This window comes from Gymnoscopelus microlampas (genome assembly GCF_963454915.1).
Source record: "Gymnoscopelus microlampas genome assembly, chromosome: 16".
Lineage (NCBI taxonomy): Eukaryota > Metazoa > Chordata > Actinopteri > Myctophiformes > Myctophidae > Gymnoscopelus > Gymnoscopelus microlampas.
Window position 1 is genome coordinate 3,763,502 of NC_139953.1, and position 23,748 is coordinate 3,787,249.

General features: G+C 40.7%; 1 protein-coding gene across 1 annotated transcript in view; it reads left to right on the forward strand.

The window, feature by feature from the left end:
* Positions 1-12,907: 12,907 nt before the first annotated feature.
* Positions 12,908-23,748, forward strand: part of vipas39 (VPS33B interacting protein, apical-basolateral polarity regulator, spe-39 homolog) — a 36,230-nt gene continuing 25,389 nt past the window's right edge. Inside the window, exons 1-9 of the mRNA XM_084082939.1 lie at positions 12,908-12,930; positions 14,560-14,652; positions 15,500-15,602; positions 16,278-16,418; positions 19,547-19,582; positions 19,765-19,829; positions 21,283-21,339; positions 22,311-22,403; positions 22,897-22,930. Of these exons, the coding sequence (XP_083939065.1) occupies positions 14,560-14,652; positions 15,500-15,602; positions 16,278-16,418; positions 19,547-19,582; positions 19,765-19,829; positions 21,283-21,339; positions 22,311-22,403; positions 22,897-22,930 (622 nt within the window). The 5' untranslated portion in view covers positions 12,908-12,930. The remainder of the gene's footprint in view (positions 12,931-14,559; positions 14,653-15,499; positions 15,603-16,277; positions 16,419-19,546; positions 19,583-19,764; positions 19,830-21,282; positions 21,340-22,310; positions 22,404-22,896; positions 22,931-23,748) is intronic.

Below are 23,748 nucleotides of genomic sequence, written 5' to 3' on the forward strand. Positions count from 1 at the left end.
CTGACGTCTCTTCTCTTCCTGATTGAAACCCAGGCAGGAGGAGGTTGAAACTATATGACACATTTCACATGTAACTCCTCCCACACACCATGTACATAGATTCATTTAAAGCTGTATTATGTCACTTATTTGTGTGAATAAAAAGTTACTTTAGATTGGAGTCGCATTGTTTTTATGAAGTCTGAACAACAATGAAAATGATGGAAACTGATGTTTGTAAATCATATTTGAGTCACATTCCTTACCCTTGTTCAGACATCAGTTTGCAGAAGTGCTCCGTTTTGACAGACAGCGTGCGATTTCTGTGCAATTTTGTACTCTATTCCCGCTATAGCCAGAGGAAGAAATGCCATTTGAACAAGCCCAAAAGAAGCGACTAACTTTAAACCTATATGCATCAGCTATTTGAAAATATCCGATCTACAAACTCACAACGCATCGCAGCTTGTAGATCTGTTTTTTTGTATATTTGGCAAAAAAGTGAAAGATTTGAAATATTTATGAAACGTTTTAACAACATAAATCTGGTTTGTGTTGGGGCTGGCTGGCTGGCCAGGTGAAAATAGCGGAAATAGCATCTACAAGCTTACAACGCATCACAGTGACCCGCTCATCACATTAATGGCACAGGAATGACTCAAAAACAACACAAAATGATTGTGACACTATATTAACACATTTTGCTGGGAACCCCCTGGTACAATGACCCCTGGGGGTCCCCGGGCCCCACTTTGAGAACCAACGCCTTGAGGGGTACCAAACAGTACAAGCTCTCACACTGTGGCCTTGTAGATCAGCTATTTCCAGTGTGCAACATGCTGCACAGCACAGCGCAGTGCAGAAAGAAAGAAGCCTGGTACCTACACAACACAACACAACACAACACAACACAACACAACACAACACAACACAACACAACACAACACAACACAACACAACACAACACAACCCACAACACAACCCACAACACAACACATTATACAGACTTCAGCTGTCTATCAGTCTATCAGTCTATGAAATGGTTTTCTGATGACACCTGGTCGTAATATCAGGCAACTGCAGCCCACTACAACCTCAAGCAGCTTGTTGCTTTCAGTCGTTCAGAACGTTTTAAAGTCAGGACTTTAAACAATGATGACTATATGACAATGACTGCAACATTAGGGCCAGCTCTCAAGTCGTCACTCCAAAGTGCAAGCCCCCCCCCCCCCCCCCCCCCCATCTCCCACCTCCAATTTCCCTGACCCTGACGGTCAGCAAACATCCCTTGGTGTACTGAGAGGACTTTGGGGAGTGGATGCACCAGTTACTACAAGCAGGGGAGGCCATGTTCAAAAGACACTTGCCTATTAAAAAAATCCATTTCACTACAGAAGAACTGAATAAAGCCAACCAGAAATACAAAATAATGAACTTAACCAAAACACAAGGGAGGACAGTTTAGACGAGCCCCCATTATTGTTACGACCCGGCCTAGGGGTCACAAGGTGTAACACAAACATGGACTCCCTAAAAATCCAAAGTACAGAGTTTTATTTTACAAGTTACAAAACATGGATAAATGACCTCAGGATGGGCACCTGAGGTCATTCCTGCAGAGGAAGTTATGCAGGAATGCCTACTGAGTGTCAAAAAAATACTTTCTGGCCTTGACAGCCCATGCATACAAACAGAAAAGTCATATCTGATTGCATTAAACAACATTAAACAATGTTAAACTCACTTTGCATGTTGCTTTGCCACTCGATGTGCCATTCACTTTAAGCATGCGCATACCCTCTATAGCAGGCATGTCAAACTGGTGTTTCGCGGGCCGATTCCGGCCCGCGTAACCAGTGTTGCTGTTCTAATCTTGAAAACTAGAATCCATTTGTCAGAGGGTGTGACATTAGTAGGATAACCAGCGACAGTTAAGAGTAGGGCTGTCAAAAAAAATCGATTCATGAATAAATCGCGATTCTTAATGCCACGATTTTAAAAATCGATTCAAAATATTAAAATCGATTTTTTAAATGTTTTTTTAATTTTTTAAAAATTTTTTTTTTTTTTTTTTTTTTTTTTTTTTTATAAAATCGCAATAAATCGCAGAATCGAATATCAATTAATCGCAGAATCGCAATTTTAATCGAATCGGCACCCTAGAAAATCGCAATAAATCGCAGAATCGCAATTTTAATCGAATCGGCACCCTAGAAAATCGCAATAAATCGCAGAATCGAATCGAATATCAATTAATCGCAGAATCGCAATTTTAATCGAATCGGCACCCTAGGAATCGATTTTGAATCGAATCGTGGGGTAAGTGAATCGTGACACCCCTAGTTAAGAGCTTGCGCAGCGCAAAATAATTAACACCAGCTGTGAACGCTTGACTGTGTGTGTGTGTGTGTGTGTGTGTGTGTGTGTGTGTGTGTGTGTGTGTGTGTGTGTGTGTGTGTGTGTGTGTGTGTGTGTGTGTGTGTGTGTGTGTGTGTGACAGTTTTAGTCAGTTTTTTGGTGCGCAACACAGCCCTCGTTTAAGTGAATTGCTTTCACCTGCTGTTGCTGTGCGGAGAGTGGGTACAAACAGACATGTCCGTTCGCGACGGAACGAACGGCCGGAAGTCCCATCCACTCCCATGTAAAAAAAAAAACGGAAACGAAACGCGTCCGTCTTTCCGTTTTTTTTTTTACATGGGAGTGGATGGGACTTCCGGCCGTTCGTTCCGTCGCGAACGGACATGTCTGTTTGTACCCAGTGCGCAACAGGGCATATCTCCGCCAAGCCAGGGTGACCAACAGGCCCATGAAATTCATATGCAGGCATAGTAGCCGATTAAAATGAAATCTGCAAAAACTGACTCATATACTGATACAGAACCATATTGGCTATATATTATCGTTGGAAATCTTGTATGTTCCTTTTTTTTTTATTATTACTTTTTAAAACAATTTAAAATCGTGCAAATAGCCAAAATTACAACACCAAAGGCCAAGTGGCCTTGCCCCTAAAATGACGAAATTCCAGGCCTTAACTGCAGACATTATATTGCCTTTTGTTAGGCTATTCAATGTTAGTTTTAATTTCTTGAAATCATATTTATTTAATCTGCAACTGTATGGCATGCTAAGGTTTTGAGACATATTGTATTATGTTACTACACAATAGTAAATAAATAATTCTAAAAACATTCTTTAAATAACTGATCTATGGATTATAGTTATGATAAGTGTTGCCATAATCATGTAGCTCTACAACAGAGGCATAGCCATGACAGCAATGGTACCAAAATAATATTTAAGAAAATGTATATATATATATTTTTTAAATAATCATTTTCAGCCATTCGGCCAAGTGTTTCCTATATTCGGTATTCGGTTTCGGCCAAGAATTTGATATACTGTAGTTATAGCAGTGACGCAGGTGTAGTGGAGTAGAAGTAAAAGTACTGGAAATACTCTAGTAAAGTAAAAAAAAATACCTCAAATCTTTACTTAGGTACAGTACTTGAGTAAATGTAATTAGTTACTTTACACCACTGTTGTTCTAATTATTTAACCACCCACACACATTACCAGGTATTGTTTAACTTCAAATTGAATTATTCTACTTAAAATGGTTTATTATTATTATTATTATTATTATATTATTATTATCGTGGGATCGCTTTATCTTCACTATTTATTATTATTATTATTATTCCCCCCGTTCTTTGGGTCATTTCAATGGAGAAATGCCATTTAGTGACGTCATAATGCATAATGCCATTCTAGTGAATGGTAATGCCATTCTAGTGACGTCATAATACTGATGTCATTGTATTATGACCCTACTATAACACTACTAACACTATCAATACTCAATACCTGCTCAACATTCTTAGCGATCCCACTACTGTTTCTTCAGGAACAATACTTTCTAGTTATTATTAATATATAGGGGTAAGCAGAATTTTGCCCAGCTTTGGGAAACACATGAATGCTATGGAGATCATTACTTAAGAGAAAAGTACACAGAGAAATTGAAAACAATGTTATTTATTTTTGTTCATTTTAATGAATTTATCATTTTTATTTATTTTAGATAATAATGCAAGTGCAAGGGTATGTGTGAATATGTGTGATAGTGTATGTAATAAAAAAAATCTAAGCTAAGGAACATCTCTAAGGGCGCGCTCCCACCGCACTTTTATTTTACCTCTGGGGCAGAATCTGCCAATGCTTTGTCAATGCAAATGCGTGGATTCACGCAAGAGCAGATTTTTCCGCTTGTCGCGCAGACCTTGCGTTTATCAGCTCTGCACGAAGAAGCATAAATCTGCTGGAGGCAGGAGCTGATTTTCCCCCTCTGTCCAATCGGTTGAGTCGAAGGCGGACCGTCCCAAGACTCAGGAAGCAACATGGTGCTCTCATTGGACCAACTGGTTGTAGCTGTTGCATCTCACCCAGTACTTTATGATTTGTGCACTTGGGGTTCGTACATCTACATACACATTCAGATTTAAAATGTGCTTACCGTATGGCCACGGATTTTACAATCATGTACGGGCCCTCAGAAGTACCCGTATCTTCCGTATTGTTCAATAAAAAGCATTTTAATCGATTGGTGGCCATTTTCCCATAGAGTTATAATGTACCAACAGTGCAATACACCTCTCAAACGCTAGGGTCGCGCAGTTGAAAGCATACGGAGAAAATGACCACTGATTGGATTAAAATGATTTTTATTGAACAATACGGAAGATACGGATACTTATGAGGACCCGTACATGATTGTAACATCCGTGGCCATGGGGTAAGTATTTTATATTTTAAATTTGAATGTGTATGTAGATGTACGAACTGTTTCAGCCCAGCCCTGGGCTGGGCTGAAACAGTGAAACGCCCAGTGAAACGCCCCCCCCCCCCCCCCCCCCCCCCCCCCGGTTGACAAAGGGGGGGGGGGGGGGGGGGGTTCTACTTTATTTTATCTTTATCTATTTATTTTATACTTTATCTTTAAAAATTCTACTTGGTCTGTGTCTCATAGGAGGGCTGTGGACAGTCCAGAAACCCGTCTACCAGTGACATCATCGTTAGGCAGGATTTTTTTTCCCCAAAACGTTTACAATTTTTTTATTCAGATTTTTATTAAGGCGAGAACAATGGGATCTATTATTGCATTGCAACTTTCCAGGTATACAAAGCCTGCAGTTTCTATTAGCTTGGATTCCCCATCGATGATGTCACTGGTAGACGGGTTTCTGAACTGTCTACAGCCCTCCTATGAGACACAGACCAAGTAGAATTTTTAAAAATCATTTTATCATGAGCATTAGTGAGTACCTATTATATTATATTATATTATACATGGGCAAAAAACATGGCCCCGTCCGTTTGTCCTTAGGTCCCAGCCAGAAAAGTCTGTCCCCCTTTCGTCCATACATGGGCATGTTTTCTCATGGCGCCGTCCGTTTGTCCTTAGGTCCCAGCCAGAAAAGTCTGTCCCCCTTTCGTCCATACATGGGCATAGACACAGGCTGACACGTCATTTGAAGTCCGGCTTAGCCTGGGTCTGGCAGAACCATGTCTCCTGGTCTTGTTTTACTTAAACATACTTGTGAATGTGTTTTATATAGCAGTATTCTTTGATTGATTGATTGAATCTTCAAATAAACAAGTAAGACGCGCGAACGCTGGAAGCGAACGCAGCTCGAAAATATTGTATATTTACAGACTTTGTGTGTGTGTGTGTGTGTGTGTGTGTTTGTGTTTTGACTGTAGCTGCACTCTGGCGCACTCTGTTGGCCGCACCCAGGCAGTGCACTGCACACAGACAGACAGACAGACAGACACACAAGCCGAGCAGACTTTCATAGTAAGCTCCACGGTCACCAGACCTGTCGACCCAAGACAGGTCGACCCGGACCGGTCGACCCGCTGTCGACCCGCTTGGACCCGACAACTCGACCCAAATTCGACCCGGACCGAGAGAGAGAGAGAGAGAGAGAGAGAGAGAGAGAGAGAGAGAGAGAGAGAGAGACAGACAGACAGACACAGACACACAGACAGACACAGACAGACAGACAGACAGACAGACAGAGAGCTTCAGCCTATTTCCTTTTGATCACCTCAAACACTGATGGATGTAAGACTTGTATACATGTATGCTTGTACTGTCACAGCATAGCAGAGTAAGACCTGTCCTAGGGGTTTTGTGAATAATCACATGAAGTATAAAAGTCTGATATATAAGAAGTTATAGTTATAATGGTAATGCCTTTATTGATTGTATGCTGTGCTTTGAATACACTATATTATTTGTATGTGTTATGGAAATGATTATTTTGTCATTCAGTCATAAAGTGACGTTCAGTCTACACATTAGCAGCAGCTCTGTGTTGTCTGACAATTATTCTTGCACTCTATTTCCTTTTCATCACCTCAAACACTGATGGAAAGTAACTAGTAACTACAGTTACTATAGGCTTTTTTGGTTGGTTATATCATTTTAGTTGACCTTGTAACAGTAAACTCATGTACTGTACTGGTACCTTTTCCTGTGCAAACTTCAATCAATCTAAAGGATCTGGTATTTCTATTATTGGCATATCTTTTTAATGTTAATAATGAGAGCTATACATTTAAGGAAGGATAGGCTATCATAAATGTTTAGCTTCAGCCTATTTCCTTTTCATCACCTCAAACACTGATGGATGTAAGACTTGTATACATGCTTAATGTCCCTTTAAAGTTAAAACTGTATATAGAATGCAGATATATGCAGAGAAACACAGAGACACTGGCCATCAACAACATCAATCATATTCCTAAGGCTAGCACCCATCATCAGCACCATCATTCATCCCCATAGCTTGATGGATGTAAGACTTGTATACATGCTTAATGTCCCTTTAAAGTTAAAACTGTATATAGAATGCAGCTATATGCAGAGAAACACAGAGACACAGGCCATCAACAACATCAATCACATTCCTAAGGCTATCAGCCATCATCAGCACCATCATTCATCCCCATAGCTTGATGGATGTAAGACTTGTATACATGCTTAATGTCCCTTTAAAGTTCTTTTGACAAGATCATTTCAAGATTAGAATTGTTAACCACATTTTCACAACTGAGGGAAAAAGGTTTGATTGGCCCATACTCATTGTGCTTGAGAATGGAGGTTTCCCAGTGATGAGCAATGGTCATCTGATGCTTTTTAGCCAGTGATTTTGTTATGTTTTTGAATTTTTTAAAATAATCTTTAAACATCTTGTGTTTAGCTTCAAACCTCATACACCACATATGTAGTAATGGGCCAATTTTCCTTATAGCAGATGGATAATGGATCATAAAGTGATGCTTCAGTATTACATTTCTGTGTGGATACAAATGCTTAAACAGTGTGTGGTGCTCCAAAATCAAATGCTTTAAATATGTTGTCATGCCTAGAGTGAGAGAAGGTGAAAACACTATGTTCATTATTTGAGGTAGCAACAGTAACAAATTCCAGTTTTTGTTCCCTGCAGGAGTAATGTCACCAAACAACAGTGGGATGTTTTTCACAAGACACAATGTCTGAATAGAATTCAAACCAATGCCATTGCCAGCACTCTCCAAAATAATCTTTGTGGGACGGTTCTTTCGTTCTAAAAATCCATAATCAAATGAATAAATCCTGCAAAGTAAATCCTGTTCTGAAATAGTGTTGTGTGAGATATCCAAAAAGCAACTTCATTTCGTACTGAGTACTCACACTGAGTAATTGGGAGTAATTGGGATTTAATTTCTATTGCATATTTCATCTTACTTACATTTTGTTTACAAGGTGAATATGTAGAAACACAGAGACACTGGCCATCAACAACATCAATCACATTCCTAAGGCTATCAGCCATCATCATCAGCACCATCATCATCACCATATGTTCTCCAGGAGAATATAGTATATACTACTATTAGTATATACTACTATTTTTGACCTTTTTTTCAATCATTGAAATTGTTTCACACTGCCCTGTTTTGTCAAATAAAAGAACAGTTACTTTAATTAATTTCACCTCTTGTGTTGTGTTTAATGATGGCAACTAGTGTAGATCTGCTACTTTCAAATGATTTTAGAGAGGAGGACAAAACAGGCTTACAATATTTACTCTTAAATATACTATAACACTTCTTAAAAAAAAGTATGCAACTGGGGGAGCATGCTTACAATATTTACTCTTAAATATACTATAAATATACTCAGGACCTCCCTCACCGTCACCTTGTACCTTGTACTCTACTACCCTCTAGGGGTTACACAGAGCTACTACTTCAGACAACCAGACCCGGTCGATCTGGGTCGAGCTGTCTCAAAATCGCGGCTGGTCGACCTGTCTTGGGTCGACATGTCTGGTGACCAGCTCCACTTGGGCGGAGGCCTCCTTCCGCGTTCGCAATGATTGTTTGTCTTTAAATGTCTCGATGAATTGAATACACAGGACAGTATTCAATCAATCAATAAAAAAATACTTTATTAACAGTTAGTAAGATAGTAAAGCGGTGCAATTATACAATGATGCTGAAAGGATAACCCAAAAAGTATTTTTTTGAGACATACAATAACATACAAGAGATCATCAACACTATAGTATCGATTATAATGTCTCTCAAGAAATATCACAATAAATGGCTGATTATACACATCTGAAATTTTAATACTTTTACTTCTACTCCACTACATCTCAGAGGCAAATATTGTACTTTTACTCCACTACAATTATAAGAAAACTTTAGTTACTGTAGTTACTTTGTAGATTTTGATTATTATCACAAAACATACATGAACCACTTTAGCCCTATATCATTTCAGCCATTTGAAAATAGCTGATCTGCAAGCTCACAATGCGTCACGATGCGACGCATTGTGAGCTTGTAGATCTGCTATTTTCAAAATATTCTTAATAGATTTTGAACTTGTGAAATGGGACATTATATGCACAATGAGTATACTTTTCGTGCTTTAAAGTACATTTGGATGCCGATGCTTTTGATTGATTGATTGATTGATTGATTGATTGATGTACTTTATTTAGTAAGACATGAGAACAGTACATGACAGTACATAACAGTACATGGAAGTACAAATTCGCAATACAAGGTCTACTAAACTGGATAGCTCAGTTAAGCACGTAGCTTGTTTAAGATGAGATCCCCACGCACACAAATCATGATGACATATAAGAGACAGACAGATATACACACTACTATACAGAATGTCATACAATCAGTTTACAGGTTACTGGTATGAAGGGTGAAAGATATGTACAAAAAAAGAAAGAGAGAGGGGGGGGGGGGGGGGTAGGTTAGGTTAGGACATGGGGTAGGTTAGGACTTGGACAGGGGCCATTTTTGAATTGCAGCCTCCTGAAGGTGTATCTTTAGGGCATTTTTGAAAGTGAGTAGGGTTTTACACTCCTTTACTCCTTTTGGTAGGGCATTCCACATTTTAGATGAATAGCATGAGAAAGAGTTCATTCCCTTTGTTGTGCCAAATCTGGGTTTGCACTTTTACTCAAGTGCAGTTTGAATAGGGGACTTCAACTTGTAATTTAAGTATTTCTACATTGAAGTATTGGTACTTTTACTGTAAAACATGTGAGTACTACTTCTTCCATCATTGCACACACAATGGAACACATGGAATTCAGTTTGACCAGCTGAGGGAGCCACTGTAGCCACGTTCGTGTAGAATACAACTCTCGTAGACGTATTTATGATTCTGACGTTTTCAATCTACGAGAGTTGTAGGGTTCACCCCCCATGGAGACTGGGACTTTCTGCACTATACCCCGTAGAGCTGTGTTCCGTCAGCAACGATAAGGTGGCAACAATAAGACTTCCGGTGGACGATCTCTTCAGAATAAGAGTACCCTCTAGAGCAAAAAGGAGCCATTGAAAAACGGTTAATTTGCACATTAAAACTATAAATTAAGCATTTAAACGACATATTATGTTTCTATACAACACATATTATGTTTCTGTGTAACAAAAAGGGATTTAAAACATTAATAATTTATATAAATGGATAAATGCTGTTCAAAGGAGTGCATAGCCTGTACAAATTGGACACTGCACAGGAGACGGCTCCGCGAGGCAACACTTTGAACATACGCACGCGTTCAGGGAGACCTCCTCTACTACACCACACTCTCCGCTAAGCGGGAGAGGTGTAAAAAAAAGTGTGGCGGGCCGTCCAGTGAGGTCAGAGGTCAGAAAAGTGCCACTTTCAGACAATAGTGGGCGCTGCACAGGAGACGGCTCCGCGAGGCAACACTTTGGACATACGCACGCGTTCAGGGAGACCTCCTCTACAATACCACACTCTCCGCTAAGCCAGGCGGGGCTCAAACAAAAAATGGCGGGCCGTCCAGTGAGGTCAGAGGTCAGAAAAGTGGCAAATAAAAGAATACAGACAAGGCTTTGAAAGTTTAAAAAAAGACCATTTAATTACTCTTTACTAATAAAACAGTGTACAAATTATCAAAAACAGAAATAAATAAATAAGTTTCCAATATTTGTTTTTAAACATTGCCAATTGTTTTAAGGTGGACTGAGAGGTTACTTTAGTAGTTTAGTAGTCACAGATTTGATCAATTCACTTTATGTGTGTGTATTAATAACAGCACTCATTATTCAAACACAAATCATGCAAAACTGTAAAAATGTGAAAGTTCTAGGAAGTGCAAACCACACTCAAAAGTATAAAACGGTACTGCGTGCAACGTAACTAAATGCAAACATCACTCAAATATAATAAACGGGTACAACATGCAATGTACCAAGTGCAAACATTGAGTTTCTCAAGCGCTTTGTTAAACACTGTTGGGGACTGCGCTGCTGCTGCTGCAAGCCGTGTGTGACATTTTTGGAAAGCAGATGTCTGTTTTACAAATGTTAGTATTGGTAATGGTATGGCTTCACACATATTGTGATTTGGTCTTTCATTGCAAAAAAACACATCCACATCATGGCCAATATCTTCCAAATTGTGATGCCAGCATTAAGTGGTGCATCATTACATTTCACATAGAAATAAATGTACCCATGTGGTTTTGCCACTTGCAATGCATTTGCTGGTTGGAGGATCTTTATATTTGTATCATCTGCTTTAATTACAACATTGTCATAAAGCAAATGTGCCCAGAGGTGTCCGGCTTTGGCCACAGAGCCTACATGACAAATGATTGAGCCCACTATTGTCTGAAAGCGGCACTTTTCTGACCTCTGACCTCACTGGACGGCCCGCCACATTTTGTTTGAGCCCCGTCCGGCTTAGCGGAGAGTGTGGTGTCGTAGAGGAGGTCTCCCTGAACGCGTGCGTATGTTCAAAGTGTTGCCTCGCGGAGCCGTCTCCTGTGCAGCGCCCACTATTGTCTGAAAGTGGCACTTTTTGGCACTTTTCTGACCTCTGACCTCACTGGACGGGCCGCCACTTTTTGTTTGAGCCCCGCCTGACTTAGCGGAGAGTGTGGTATTGTAGAGGAGGTCTCCCTGAACGCGTGCGTATGTCCAATGTGCTGCCTCGCTGAGCGGTCTCCTGTCCAGTGTCCACTATTGTCTAAAAGTGGCACTTTTCTGACCTCTGGCCGCACTGGGCGGCCCACCATTTTTTTTTCTATCAAGTGCAGGGGCGCTCAGTTATGGAACAGCACATATACTACAAATCTACCAATATGTCTTTAATCTTTTCTTTTGATACTGTGTCCATGTTGTATGTATGTCGTTAAAGGTAGGGTAAGTGATTTGCAATTATTCAAATAATTGCAAAATGGGTCTATGTTCTGATAGTGATCGTTACTATAGAGTGTCCTGTCCATATGAGGAGTCTCCTTGTCCCTCCAGCTCTTTATAAAACAGAAAATGCATTTTCGTTTCAGTTTCAGTTTCATTTCCAATTTTATCCAATCAGGATAGAGAACTCAATCAGGATATAGATTAAACAAGTGAAATCGGAAGTGATGAGACTAAGAAATGAGCAGGCAAAATTGGAACTGGAACACTATAAACATGAAGCTTAAAATGGGTACTTTCTCCTTATTGGCTGAGATTTTGACACCTACCAGAAAATGTATTTTCTGTTTATTAAAGAGCTGGAGAGACAGGGACACATCTGTTACTGAAAAAACACTCTATAGCAATGATTACTATCAGAATATAGTATTTTAACCTCTTAACAAAATACTTTTTGTTTTAACCCAAAAAAAATCACTTACCCTACCTTTAAATAAATAATTCCAGACACTCCAAACATCTCGTAGATTGAAAACGTCAGAATCATAAATACGTCTACGAGTTGTATTCTACAGCGTTAGAAGGAGTTCTCTTTAACGCTATGGGACGTTTCAGCCTTTGTGCACACACCACAGGCTGCACAGACTATCGTCTTTAGTCAAAATAAAAAATACACTTTCACTATTCACCTTTAGTTGAAAGCGTACTCTATTTAGTGGCAACACTCTAAGCCACACACCTCACGTCTAAAATACACCTTTTGTCCAGAAAAGAAAATATTTCACCGGCAGGAAAAATCTGGTCAATGGAGAAATTCCATTGACCAGATCTGTAGGGGGCGCAGTGGAATAACCAGAAACATTTTTTTCCTTCCAGTGAAATATTTTCTTTTCTGGACAAAAAGTGTATTTTAGACGTGAGGTGGGGGTTCAGAGTGTTCCCACTTAGGAAAATAGGCTTTTAACTCCATAAAACCGTCTTTGTTTTGGTGAGTATCGAAACGGTATTTTGTATTTTTTACTAAAGATGAGAGGCTGCGCAGCCTGCGCTCCCGCGTGTGTGAGGGGAAAGGACAGAAAGTACCACAGCGTTATGGACCAGAGCGACCATGACTACAACTCCCAGAGTGCAGCGCGCCGCGGCAGATCCGGAAGTGTCTGAGGGTTGACCAGTATCCGGAGCTAAAGTAAGGTAAACAGTCTGTTTTCTGCTGTTTGATTTCATTGGATTTTGATGGTTATTAAATCATTTTAAACGGTCCTGGAATATGATTTGTATTAGTTTAATGTATCACTAAAACCCCGTGAACATCACATATATTAGCTTGTTGGCTATATAGTATAATATACAACATATATATAGTGACAGCTTGGTTCCTCATTGGTTAATGTTTATATACTGACCGTGCATTTTAATGTTATGATCTTATTATATCAACATTATCCTGAGAATGGATCACTGTTTTTCTAGCTCCTTTCCAGCCAACTGACAGCTTCACAACTACACACAAATCAGAGAAAATAAAACAGAATAGCCATAATAATACAAAAATAATCCTGATAATAAATAAATAATAATAATAATAATAATAATAATAATAATAATGTATATATATTTATATATACATTATTATATATAAAAAACGAAATAAACAATACCAGTCTACGATTAAATTAATCCTCTAAAGAAGTCTTGGTTATAGGCTCTAGTCACAGCAGCCATATTATGAAGACATTCACAGGTGTTACCAATGATACTAATGAAGGCTCTGTTCCATTCTGGTCAAACAGAGTCAGGGTGCTGATATTGTGCATGTTGGCTCACTGGAAACACTCTGTTACACCAGTGGGTCTACAGTTGGGGTCCAGGGACCCTCATGGGCTTCCAAATGGCCTCTTACAGGTGGTTCCATTTGTACACTCTCAGAGTTATGGGGGTCCTGGAAACCACTGTGCTACACTAAATAGAACAGAGCCTTCATTAGTATCATTGGTAACACCTGTGAAGGAAGTGATAATATGGCTGCTGTGCATAGAGCCTATTGGTTGTCTAACAGCTTCTCAAAGTGCGGTCCTTGAGGAGGTTCCAGCCCAGCCAGCACGCCCACATGGGTCCCATATGATTTCAAGGTGGGCTAAACCATATGGGCCCCAAGTCGGCAATGTCAGCGGGGGGATGCCCATGTGGGATATAGCTAGTTGAGTGGGTTCTACCTGGGCCTTAGGTGGGCCCCAACTAGGCAATTCTATGTGGGACCGAAGTGGGTCCTAACTGGGATGCCCATGTGGGCTATAAGTGGGTTCTACCTGGGCCAAAAAAAAAATCAAGATTATTAAAAAATTGCAGATCTACAAGCTCATAGCGCGGCACTCGGTGCCGCGCTATGACACAGAAATCACACAGAAATCTAAAAGTGACACAGATGCGTTCCCGGTCTTAATGGGTTAATATAGCATTACAATCAGTTTAACCACTTTAACCATTATACATCGGCTATTTGAAAATAGCCGGTCTACAAGCTTACAGCGTGCCACGATGCAAGACGTTGTGAACTTGTAGATCTGCTATTTTCAAAAAAATCTCAAGAATGAATGGGGGTCCCTCGCACAAAATATTTTCAGATGGGGGTCTGCAGCCAAATATACTAATTTACTATTACTTTAGCCGTCAATTGACATGAAAAAGCTTGATAAGCACTGGTCTAAAGAAGAATTGAAATTTGAGGACAGAATGTGGACAGATTGATGACATTCAAATGTCTTAGTGATTATGTTGTTGTTGATTGATTGATTGATTGTTGTTGTTGTTGTTGTTGCTCAGATGATGAAGGGCAAAGGAGACGAGGACGACTACTGGAACAGCTCCAAGTTCAAAGCGTTCACCTTTGATGATGAAGATGATGACTTCACCAGGGTGAGATACTTAGATGACTGTCTGCTACGCAAAACCATTTGATTAAAAAAAAACATGTTTTTAACCGAAACGCTCAGTTCCCACTGTACACCTTTTTTGGTAGCACTTTTTATTAGTTTCACTGTGGATCATTGAAGCAGATCTACAATGGGCTTGTAGATCTGCTATTTTTGCAAGTAAAATTTGTTAATCGGACTATTCGATTTAGTAAATTATAGAAAAAAATGAATCTTGATCTTATTGATATATAAGAAATAAACAAAGTTATCAACAACAAAAAAAAAAAAAAGATCCTTGATTATTCGATTAACTTGCGAATAAAGTGAGTTCTCAATATGGGTTTCGATAAAGTTTTGGTTAATTGCCCAGCCCTACTATGTACACCGTTGGTTCTCAAATGGGGGTCCTTGGAGGGGTTCTAGGGGGTCCCCAGCAAAATGTGCTAATATAGCATCACAATAATTTTAACCACTTTAACCTTTCATACTTTGGCTATTAAAAAAATAGCAGATATACAAGCTCATAGCGCGGCACTCGGTGCCGCGCTATGAGCTTGTAGATCTGCTGTTTTTTGAAAAATCTTGAAAATGTGTGCAAATCTTTGAATATATATATATATATATATATATATTTATTTAAAGCAAACATTTGTAACTCAAATCTTTGCTTCTGGGGGTCCCTGGAACTAAATTAGAGATGGGGGTCAGCGGCCAAATACATATCATTTTGGGGGACCTTGACATGAAAAAGTTTGAGCGCCACTGCTTTAGATTACAGTCAGTGTAAATGCTGAAGTTGAACTTTGATTTCCTGTTTATTTGGGGTGTTGGTTCCATTTTCCTGTCAGATGAAGGAATCTAAGAAGGCTGTAAACAGCCTGCACAGCCTGGTGGATGATGAGGATGATGATGATGTGGTGAAGGTCAGCTGGAGCGGAGAACCTATCGGAAGTAAGAAGCATTTCGTTTTTTTTTTACATCCGGCCAATGAATTGTTTGCCCAAATCCTTGTTGTTGTTCTGATGTCAGGAGATCTATTAGTGCGGCAAAAAAATACCTTATGTTTATTACCTGATGATTGAAAATGAGCTTGTAGATCTGCTATTTTCAAACATTTTAGTACTTTTACTTTTGGTACTTTAAGTATATTTTGATGCCAATACTTTTGTACTTTTACTCAAATAACATTTTGAACACAGGCCTTTTTACTTGTTAGTTAGGGCACGGTCACACCACACTTTTATGGGGCGGAATCTGCCAAATGCTTTGTCAATGCAAATGCGTGGATTCATGGTCTTGCGCATCTTTCTTGCCAATCCACGCATTTGCATTGACAAAGCATTTGGCAGATTCCGCCCCAGAGGTAAAATAAAAGTGCGGTGTGACCGTGCACTAACAGATTTTTTTATATTGTGGTATTGCTACATTTACTTTAGTAAAATATCTGAGTACTTCTTCCACCACTGGCTATTTTTATATAGCCAACATTTTTTGGTTTTTTTTTAAACTGTGTCCCTCCCCCCACAGATCCCACTTTAACCTGAACGATGCACTGCTTTAGAATGTAATGTTGATGATGTGTGTTTTCAGGTGTGTGTAAATGTAAAGCTGTATTGTGCCTTGCAGGTATTTCGTGGTCTGTTAAAGAGACCGCTTCCAGCCTCCGCCCAGCAGGGGAGGCCAGAGAGCACAGCTTCCCCAAGATCGACACCACGCCTTCCCTTCCCAAGAACCAATCGGGTTACTCCCTCAGCTCTCTGTTCAAAGGTAACCCCTTTTTTCCACATCTACTCTAGGGCAGTGGTTCTCACCCTGTGGGTCGTGTCCCCACATGATTTTCTTTTGGGGGGAGGGGTATGATTACTTTACTTGAGTATTTCTAATTTGCTGTTCTTTTACTTCTACTCCACTACATCTCAGAGGAAAATATTGTACTTTTACTCCACTGCAATTATTTGAAAACTTTAGTTACACAGATTCTGATTATGTATATAATCCCTCTATTAATATCCATATCCGGTTGGAAGAGGCAGTGTTATTGTTCCCCCACATAAATGCAGAATCCAGTAGCTTAGGTAGAGTTACAATAAAACACGTCTGAGGAAGAGCTAGCAAGCTCACAACGTCACACCTTAGTGCTAAATAATCCATTAAAATCACTTGTGGAGCGAGATACAGTCTGCAGACTTTAGGCTGAAAAACTGATCTTGATGAAATGATACCGTCAAATAATGAATAGAAGACAATCATCTGTTGTGGAAACTAGTGCTGCAATATATCTTTATATATCGTCGGTGTCCAGGACGAACCAGCTAACTCCATTTTCATCTTTTTTTTTTTTTTTCATAAATCGACGCTATTGAACACCCTTCACATCTGTGTAAAAAATCTAAACATTTGAACCAATCAAAAGTATTAAAAAGCGCCTCAGACGAAAACTCCCAACTCCATTGGATCCTCAAACTGTCCGTCAAAAACAAACAACTCCCCCCTCTCCTCTACACAGTGCTACAGCACAGCATTAGCAGTGCGCGGTGCGCAGTGAACGAGGAGGAACAACACGTAAACAGACTCCCCGTAGTCTGTTAAAACTATGCAGTGTACCTGTTTATCAAACAGCACTGACGCTAATGTTATGAAAACAAGTAATTATATTTCTAAAATCTATGAAGTGTTTAATGAGGAGAGCATTGTGATAAGAAGAAAGACGTTCATAGCATTTCTGTCGCGCTAGTGTTCTACTACCTCTTTGCAGAAGTTATTGTAATATTTAAAGTCCTGTTTATTGTTGTAGGCCTATATAATAAGTGTCATGAAGCATCAGGGCATTAATTCACACGTTGTTGTGATGCATTGTGAGCTTGGAGATCCATTGTTAGCTTTTGGGAATCTGTACCCTTTTGAAACCTCTCTCAGCAGCGAGTGGAGCTACTGTTGTTTGGACACCTAACTCCACTTCAGCTTGATTTCTGCTCGTCTGAAACCTCTAACTCCACTCGCGCTGGGTAAAGTGTTGATTTACCCGCGATTTGGGTAAAGTGTTGATAATGTAATGACACATGCAAGTATCTCACAATATATACAGTCACTATACCGACTTTGACGAGGTAGTATTGCTTTGTTTTAAAAATATAAGGTTTTCTTCATTTTCTGAAAAACGTATATCTTGTTTTTTCGTTTCCTGAACAATGAGCGTTTTGGAGTTAGCAGTTTCGGACTGGACAGCAGAGATATACTATATATACTAGACCATACCCGTAGGGGAATATGAGCACCCAAAGTGTGCAGTTTGGCTTATGCGCTGAGAGCAGACAGTTTATCAGGGATCGAAAGTGAGTTTGTACTGTGTAGTGCAGTGGTTCTCAAACGTTTTTATGTCAAGGACCCCCAAATTGACACTTGTTAGCCCGCGGACCCCCATTTGAAAAGATATGCCAGGGACCCCCATAAGAGAGTTTTTTTTTTTACGGCTCTAGCAGTGAATCTCAACCATTTTAATTTCAAGGACCCCCAGTTTGACATGCATTAGGGCTATGGACCCCCATTTAATGGCATTTCTATGTCTTGGACCCCAATTTATATAGTAAAGTCTATGTTTATTTAACTCTGAGAGTGTACAAATGGAACCAAATGGACCCCTTAGAGTCCATTTGGTTCCATTTGTACACTCTCAGAGTTACAGACCCATAAGGGTCCATTTGGTGCCTAATCTATCATTTAGCTGGGGACCCCCTGGAACTCCCTCAAGGACCCCTGGGGGTCCCCGGACCCCACTTTGAGAACCAATGGTGTAGTCGTGTGTACACACACACACGCACATCCCGTCGTGGAGGCACAGAAGACACACAAACACCGTCCCCCGTCGAAACACACACACACACACACACACACCACGGTACATGCTCCCGTCGCGAACACATACACGGGCGTCGCGCAAACACAAATAAAATGTACATTGTGACACGTGGCTCCCTAGCACGGAGAATGGCGTAGGCATGTTACTCGCCCCCCTCGCCCCGGGTCCCGTCGCAAACACACACACACACACACACACACACACACACACACACACACACACACACACACACACACACACAACGGTACATCCATGCGGCCCGTCGCGAACACACACGGGCGTCGCGCAAACACATTGTGACACGTGCCTCCCCAACGTGCACGCGCACATGCGTGTCCACGCATACACGGCCGCGGAGTCGGGGCGATACACACACACACACACACACACACACACACACACACACACACACACACACACACACAGAGATCCGTACTGCCGGCACACACCAGACCTTTTTCGCACACACGACGCACACTCGCGTATCCGCGCGCCTGGTGTAGCCGCCATCATTGATAATCAATTGGATCTAAACAAACGCGCTGTACGCACCACGCATACGCTCGCTTTGCAAAGTCTGGTGTGTGTAGATCGTCCGTAAGAATGCACTGAAAGAGTGGGCGGGGTCTATGGTGTGGTATCAGGCTAAGCTCACTGGCAGCGTGGGTGTTGTTGCCATGTCGGCCTATTGTAAGCGGTTTAGGGCCAATATTGATGGTATTGTGTTTCGGCGTTGGTTGTGAAAGTGCAGGTGGGTGTGGGGACGCGTTGTGAGCTTGCAGATCGGCTGTTTTCCAAGAGGCAAGGTATATGTGTGAAGGCGCTTCGTTTGGCCTTCTTTTCATAGACCTTGTTGCTTGTAGAGTTCGTTTCGTTTGGCCTTGTTTTCATAGACCTTGCTGCTTGTTTCTCTCGCGAAACCTGGCAACGACGCATGCGCAGTTTGATCGGACACCACCCAAGACACCTACCACCGTCCGTGAGGTTACTAGAATTATAGTAGGATGTACTGTATAATCTCCTTCTGTCTTTTTTTCAGGAAAGGCCAAAGCAGGACATCTTCAGTCCTTTGACTGTGAGTAACGTTCTCACTGATTGGATAATGATTGGCTGATGTTGTGATGGTTGTGATCATTGATTGGTCGATCTGTGTGTGTGTGTGTGTGTGTGTGTGTGTGTGTGTGTGTGTGTGTGTGTGTGTGTGTGTGTGTGTGTGTGTGTGTGTGCGTGTGTGCGTGCGTGCGTGTGTGTGGGTAGCTTTCAGTGAGTCCTCTGTCAGACATTACGCTCCTGAGCTGAGGAAACCTAAGTCTGAATATAAGGTGAATATTGTTTAAATCTATCACATTACTACCTACCATCCATCCACCCTACCTCCTTCCTTCCTTTCTTCCTTCCTTTGTCTTCTTATCTGGAGTCAGGTCCCAGAGGTAGCCGTTCCAGCAGAGTACCCCAGACTTCCCTTTATTAGGCATGGGTTTAGGTTAGGAGTAGGTGTGGGCGAGGCGTGGGTTTAGGTTAAGCGTGGGTTAGACTTAGGTTAGGGCTAGGCGTGGGTTTAGACTTAGGTTAGGGCTAGGCGTGGGTTTAGATTTAGGTTAGGGCTAGGCGTAGGTTTAGACTTAGGTTAGGGCTAGGCGTGGGTTTAGACTTAGGTCAGGGCTAGGCGTGGGTTTAGATTTAGGTTAGGGCTAGGCGTGGGTTTAGATTTAGGTTAGGGCTAGGCGTGGGTTTAGACTTAGGTTAGGGCTAGGCGTGGGTTTAGATTTAGGTTAGGGCTAGGCGTAGGTTTAGACTTAGGTTAGAGCTAGGCGTGGGTTTAGACTTAGGTTAGGGCTAGGCGTGGGTTTAGATTTAGGTTAGGGCTAGGCGTGGGTTTAGATTTAGGTTAGGGCTAGGCGTGGGTTTAGATTTAGGCTAGGGCTAGGCGTGGGTTTAGACTTAGGTCAGGGTTGGACGTGGGTTTATTTCAGTGTTAGGTTAGGGTTAGGGTTTATTATGGTTAATGAGGGTGTACGTATGGTGCTTTGAGAGCAGTTTGTGTTTCTATGAATGTGATTCTGTGTCATTATCTATTCATGTAGAGCTCGCAACTCACTTTTATGCTCCAAGGTTTATTCAAACAGACAGCAGATACGACGTTTCGACCCTTTCGGTCTTTTTCAAGTATATGACATACTTGAAATAGCGCGGCACCGAGTGCCGCGCTATGAGCTCGTTGATCTGCTATTTTTTTGAAAAATCGTGAAAATGTGTGCAAATCTTTAGTTTGAATATATATATACTTTTTTAAAGCGAAAGTTTTTAACTCAAATCTTTGCTTCTGGGGATTTTACAAATGTCTTCTAAATCCTAACAGGTCTTCTTTCCTAAAGTTTTTCCTGGGTTTTTTTTTCATGTCAAGGACCCCCAAAATAATCCAAAATGTCCGCGTACCCTCTCCCATCTAAAAATATTTTGTTCCAGGGACCCCCAGAACAGAAGCAAAGATTTTAGTTAAAAATGTATACAAAAAGATTTGCACAAATTTTCACGATTTTTTTCAAAAAAAATAGCTGATCTACAAGCTCACAGCTTGTAGATCAGGGTCCCTGGAACAAAATATTTTTAGATGGGAGAGGGTCCGCGGACATTTTGGGCTTGTAGCACTCGGTGCCACGCTATGAGCTTGTAGATCTGCTATTTTTGAATAGCCCAAATAAATCTTAAAATGACACACATGCGTTCACTTCCCCGGCCTTAAAGGGTTAATGTGTCATGTTTTTGTGACGGCAGGATTACAGCAGTGACTGGTCACCAGAGGAGACAGTGAAGAGAATGCAACAGGGAAAGGTGAGTGTGGTCTCAATTACAACGAAGGCATTTAGCAGACGCTCTTATCCAGAGTGACTTGCAATAAACAAGGTCAAACACATACATAGAATGCAGAGAGACAGTGTAGTGCCTCCAGAAACTAGGATACCAGGTAAACAATGAACCTGGCATCTGTCTAAACACTATGCTATGTAAATAACCATCTGTACATTGAGATTGAGAGTACATAACCTGGCATCTGTTAAAATAACATGCTATCTGCAGTAAGTCACATTATGACTATTTGTGGTCAAGAAAAAACAACCTAAGGAACAAAACATGAGAACGATTCACAACTTGACAACTCGCAACCCAAGATTCAATTTATCCCCTGAGCAAGCAGGCAGGCTCTATTAGGTCAATGGTAAACATTTCAGCACTTGCACAGGAAACCGGGTTCAAATCCGGGGTAGAAGAGGAAAGTTACATAGTGCAGCTTTAATAACATGTTATTACTGCCCAATATATTATTAAAGGAGTAGTTCACAAGTCTTTACTGATGGCTTGAATACAAGGACAATTTTCATAACATTCCTTTAAGGTGAAGAGGCTAAGATTAACAACAGCAAAACTATATCAAACATCTGTTTATAAATTCCAAAACAACGCTCACTGCTTAGTCCAAAGTATCTTGTAAACATTTAACTTTTTACTGACATGCATGAGCGAAGAAAGCAGCCATGTCCTTAGGTGTTCATTAATTCATTAATTGTCTAACACAGTTATATTTGTTTCCCTGTTTGTGTAATTTAATTGTGGATTCAAATAAAGCTGTGTGTGTGTGTGTGTGTGTGTGTGTGTGTGTGTGTGTGTGTGTGTGTGTGTGTGTGTGTGTGTGTGTGTGTGTGTGTGTGTGTGTGTGTGTGTGTGTGTGTGTGTGTGTGTGTGTGTGTGTGTGTGTGTGTGTGTGTGTGTGTGTGTGTGTGCGCGCGCGTGTGCGGTTGGTGTAGGTATATTCTTTGGAGAGGTTTCGTTCCCTACAAGACAAACTGTTCTTATTGGATGAAGCCGTCAGTGCCAACGATGGGAATGTCATCACCGCGGTAACCACACTTATCTTTTGTTATCAGTGTGGTTACAGTATGTGTAAATAATGCACACCTCTGGCCAATCAGAGTCCATTATTAGGCCAATATTAGAGGAATAGTTCACCCAAAAAAAAATACTTTTTTTTATATCGATTAGTCGCCCCATGGAGACTTGAATTCATGACCAGCGGACCGGTAGGCAGTGGTTCCGGTAGGAGACACAAAGGAGACTTTTTGTGTCTCCTACCGGAACTGCTACCGGTCATCAAATTATTAGCTTACGAATGCGACAAAAAAACAAAAAAATATCCATGAATTCATGTCTCCATGGGGTGATAGGAAAAAAATCGTTTTGGGGTCAACTATCCCTTTAAGGATTTCAATGTATCTTTTGAACATGCTAATTAGCCTCCAAATGATGCATTATTGTTTTGTATTAACCGTATGTCTTTTTGTTGATTATGTCAAGGTACAAAGCATGCAACACGTTTTTGTTTTTCTCTTTCAGATTTTAATTTATCTCAAGAGGACTTTACATAAAGGTAAGCATAAGGAATGCAACTATCGATTATTCCCTTAGTGCAGGGGTCTTCAACAGGGGGTCCGGGACCCCTAGGGGGTCCTCAGAGTTACTACAGGGGGTCCGCCAAATATTTGTGTGATAGGATTTTTTTTTTTACATGAACCACTTGAACACTAGCATCCCTTTTCTGAGGAGAACTTTTGCCAAAAATAGCAGATCTACAAGCTCACAACGCCTCGCAGCGCGAGGCGTTGTGAGCTTGTAGATCGGCTATTTTTGGCAAAGAGTTATAGGTGTAGAGGGGGGGAAAAGCAGAAGAAGTGTATCTGAATCACAATTTTATACAATATAGAGGGGGTCCCTGCTTCATCTCTATCTCAGCTAGGGGGTCCTTGGCCTGAAAAGGTTGAAGACCCCTGCCTTAGTGATTATCCTATACAGTAGATGACTTTTTTCAAGAAATGTAATAATCGAGAATCCGATTTTTTCATATTTTTTTAAATATATAAACATTTTTTTATTGCCCTATTTATTACTTAGCCGTACAGCGGTGTTGCACAAAACTAGCGAAATGTGTCGCTATGCACCACGTTGTCATCTTTCCCCACAAAATCGATTATAGCTTATTTTTTTATTAACAATCAAATCTGTTAGTTTGATCACATGTTGTTGTGTTAAAGGAATAGTTCACTCCCAAAATCACTTTATTTCTATGGATTAGTCACCACATGGAGACTTAAATTCATGGATATTTTTTTTGCTTTTGTCGCATTCCTAAGCCAATAATAATTTGATGACCGGCAGCGGTTCCAGTAGGACACACAGAGTCTCCTTTGT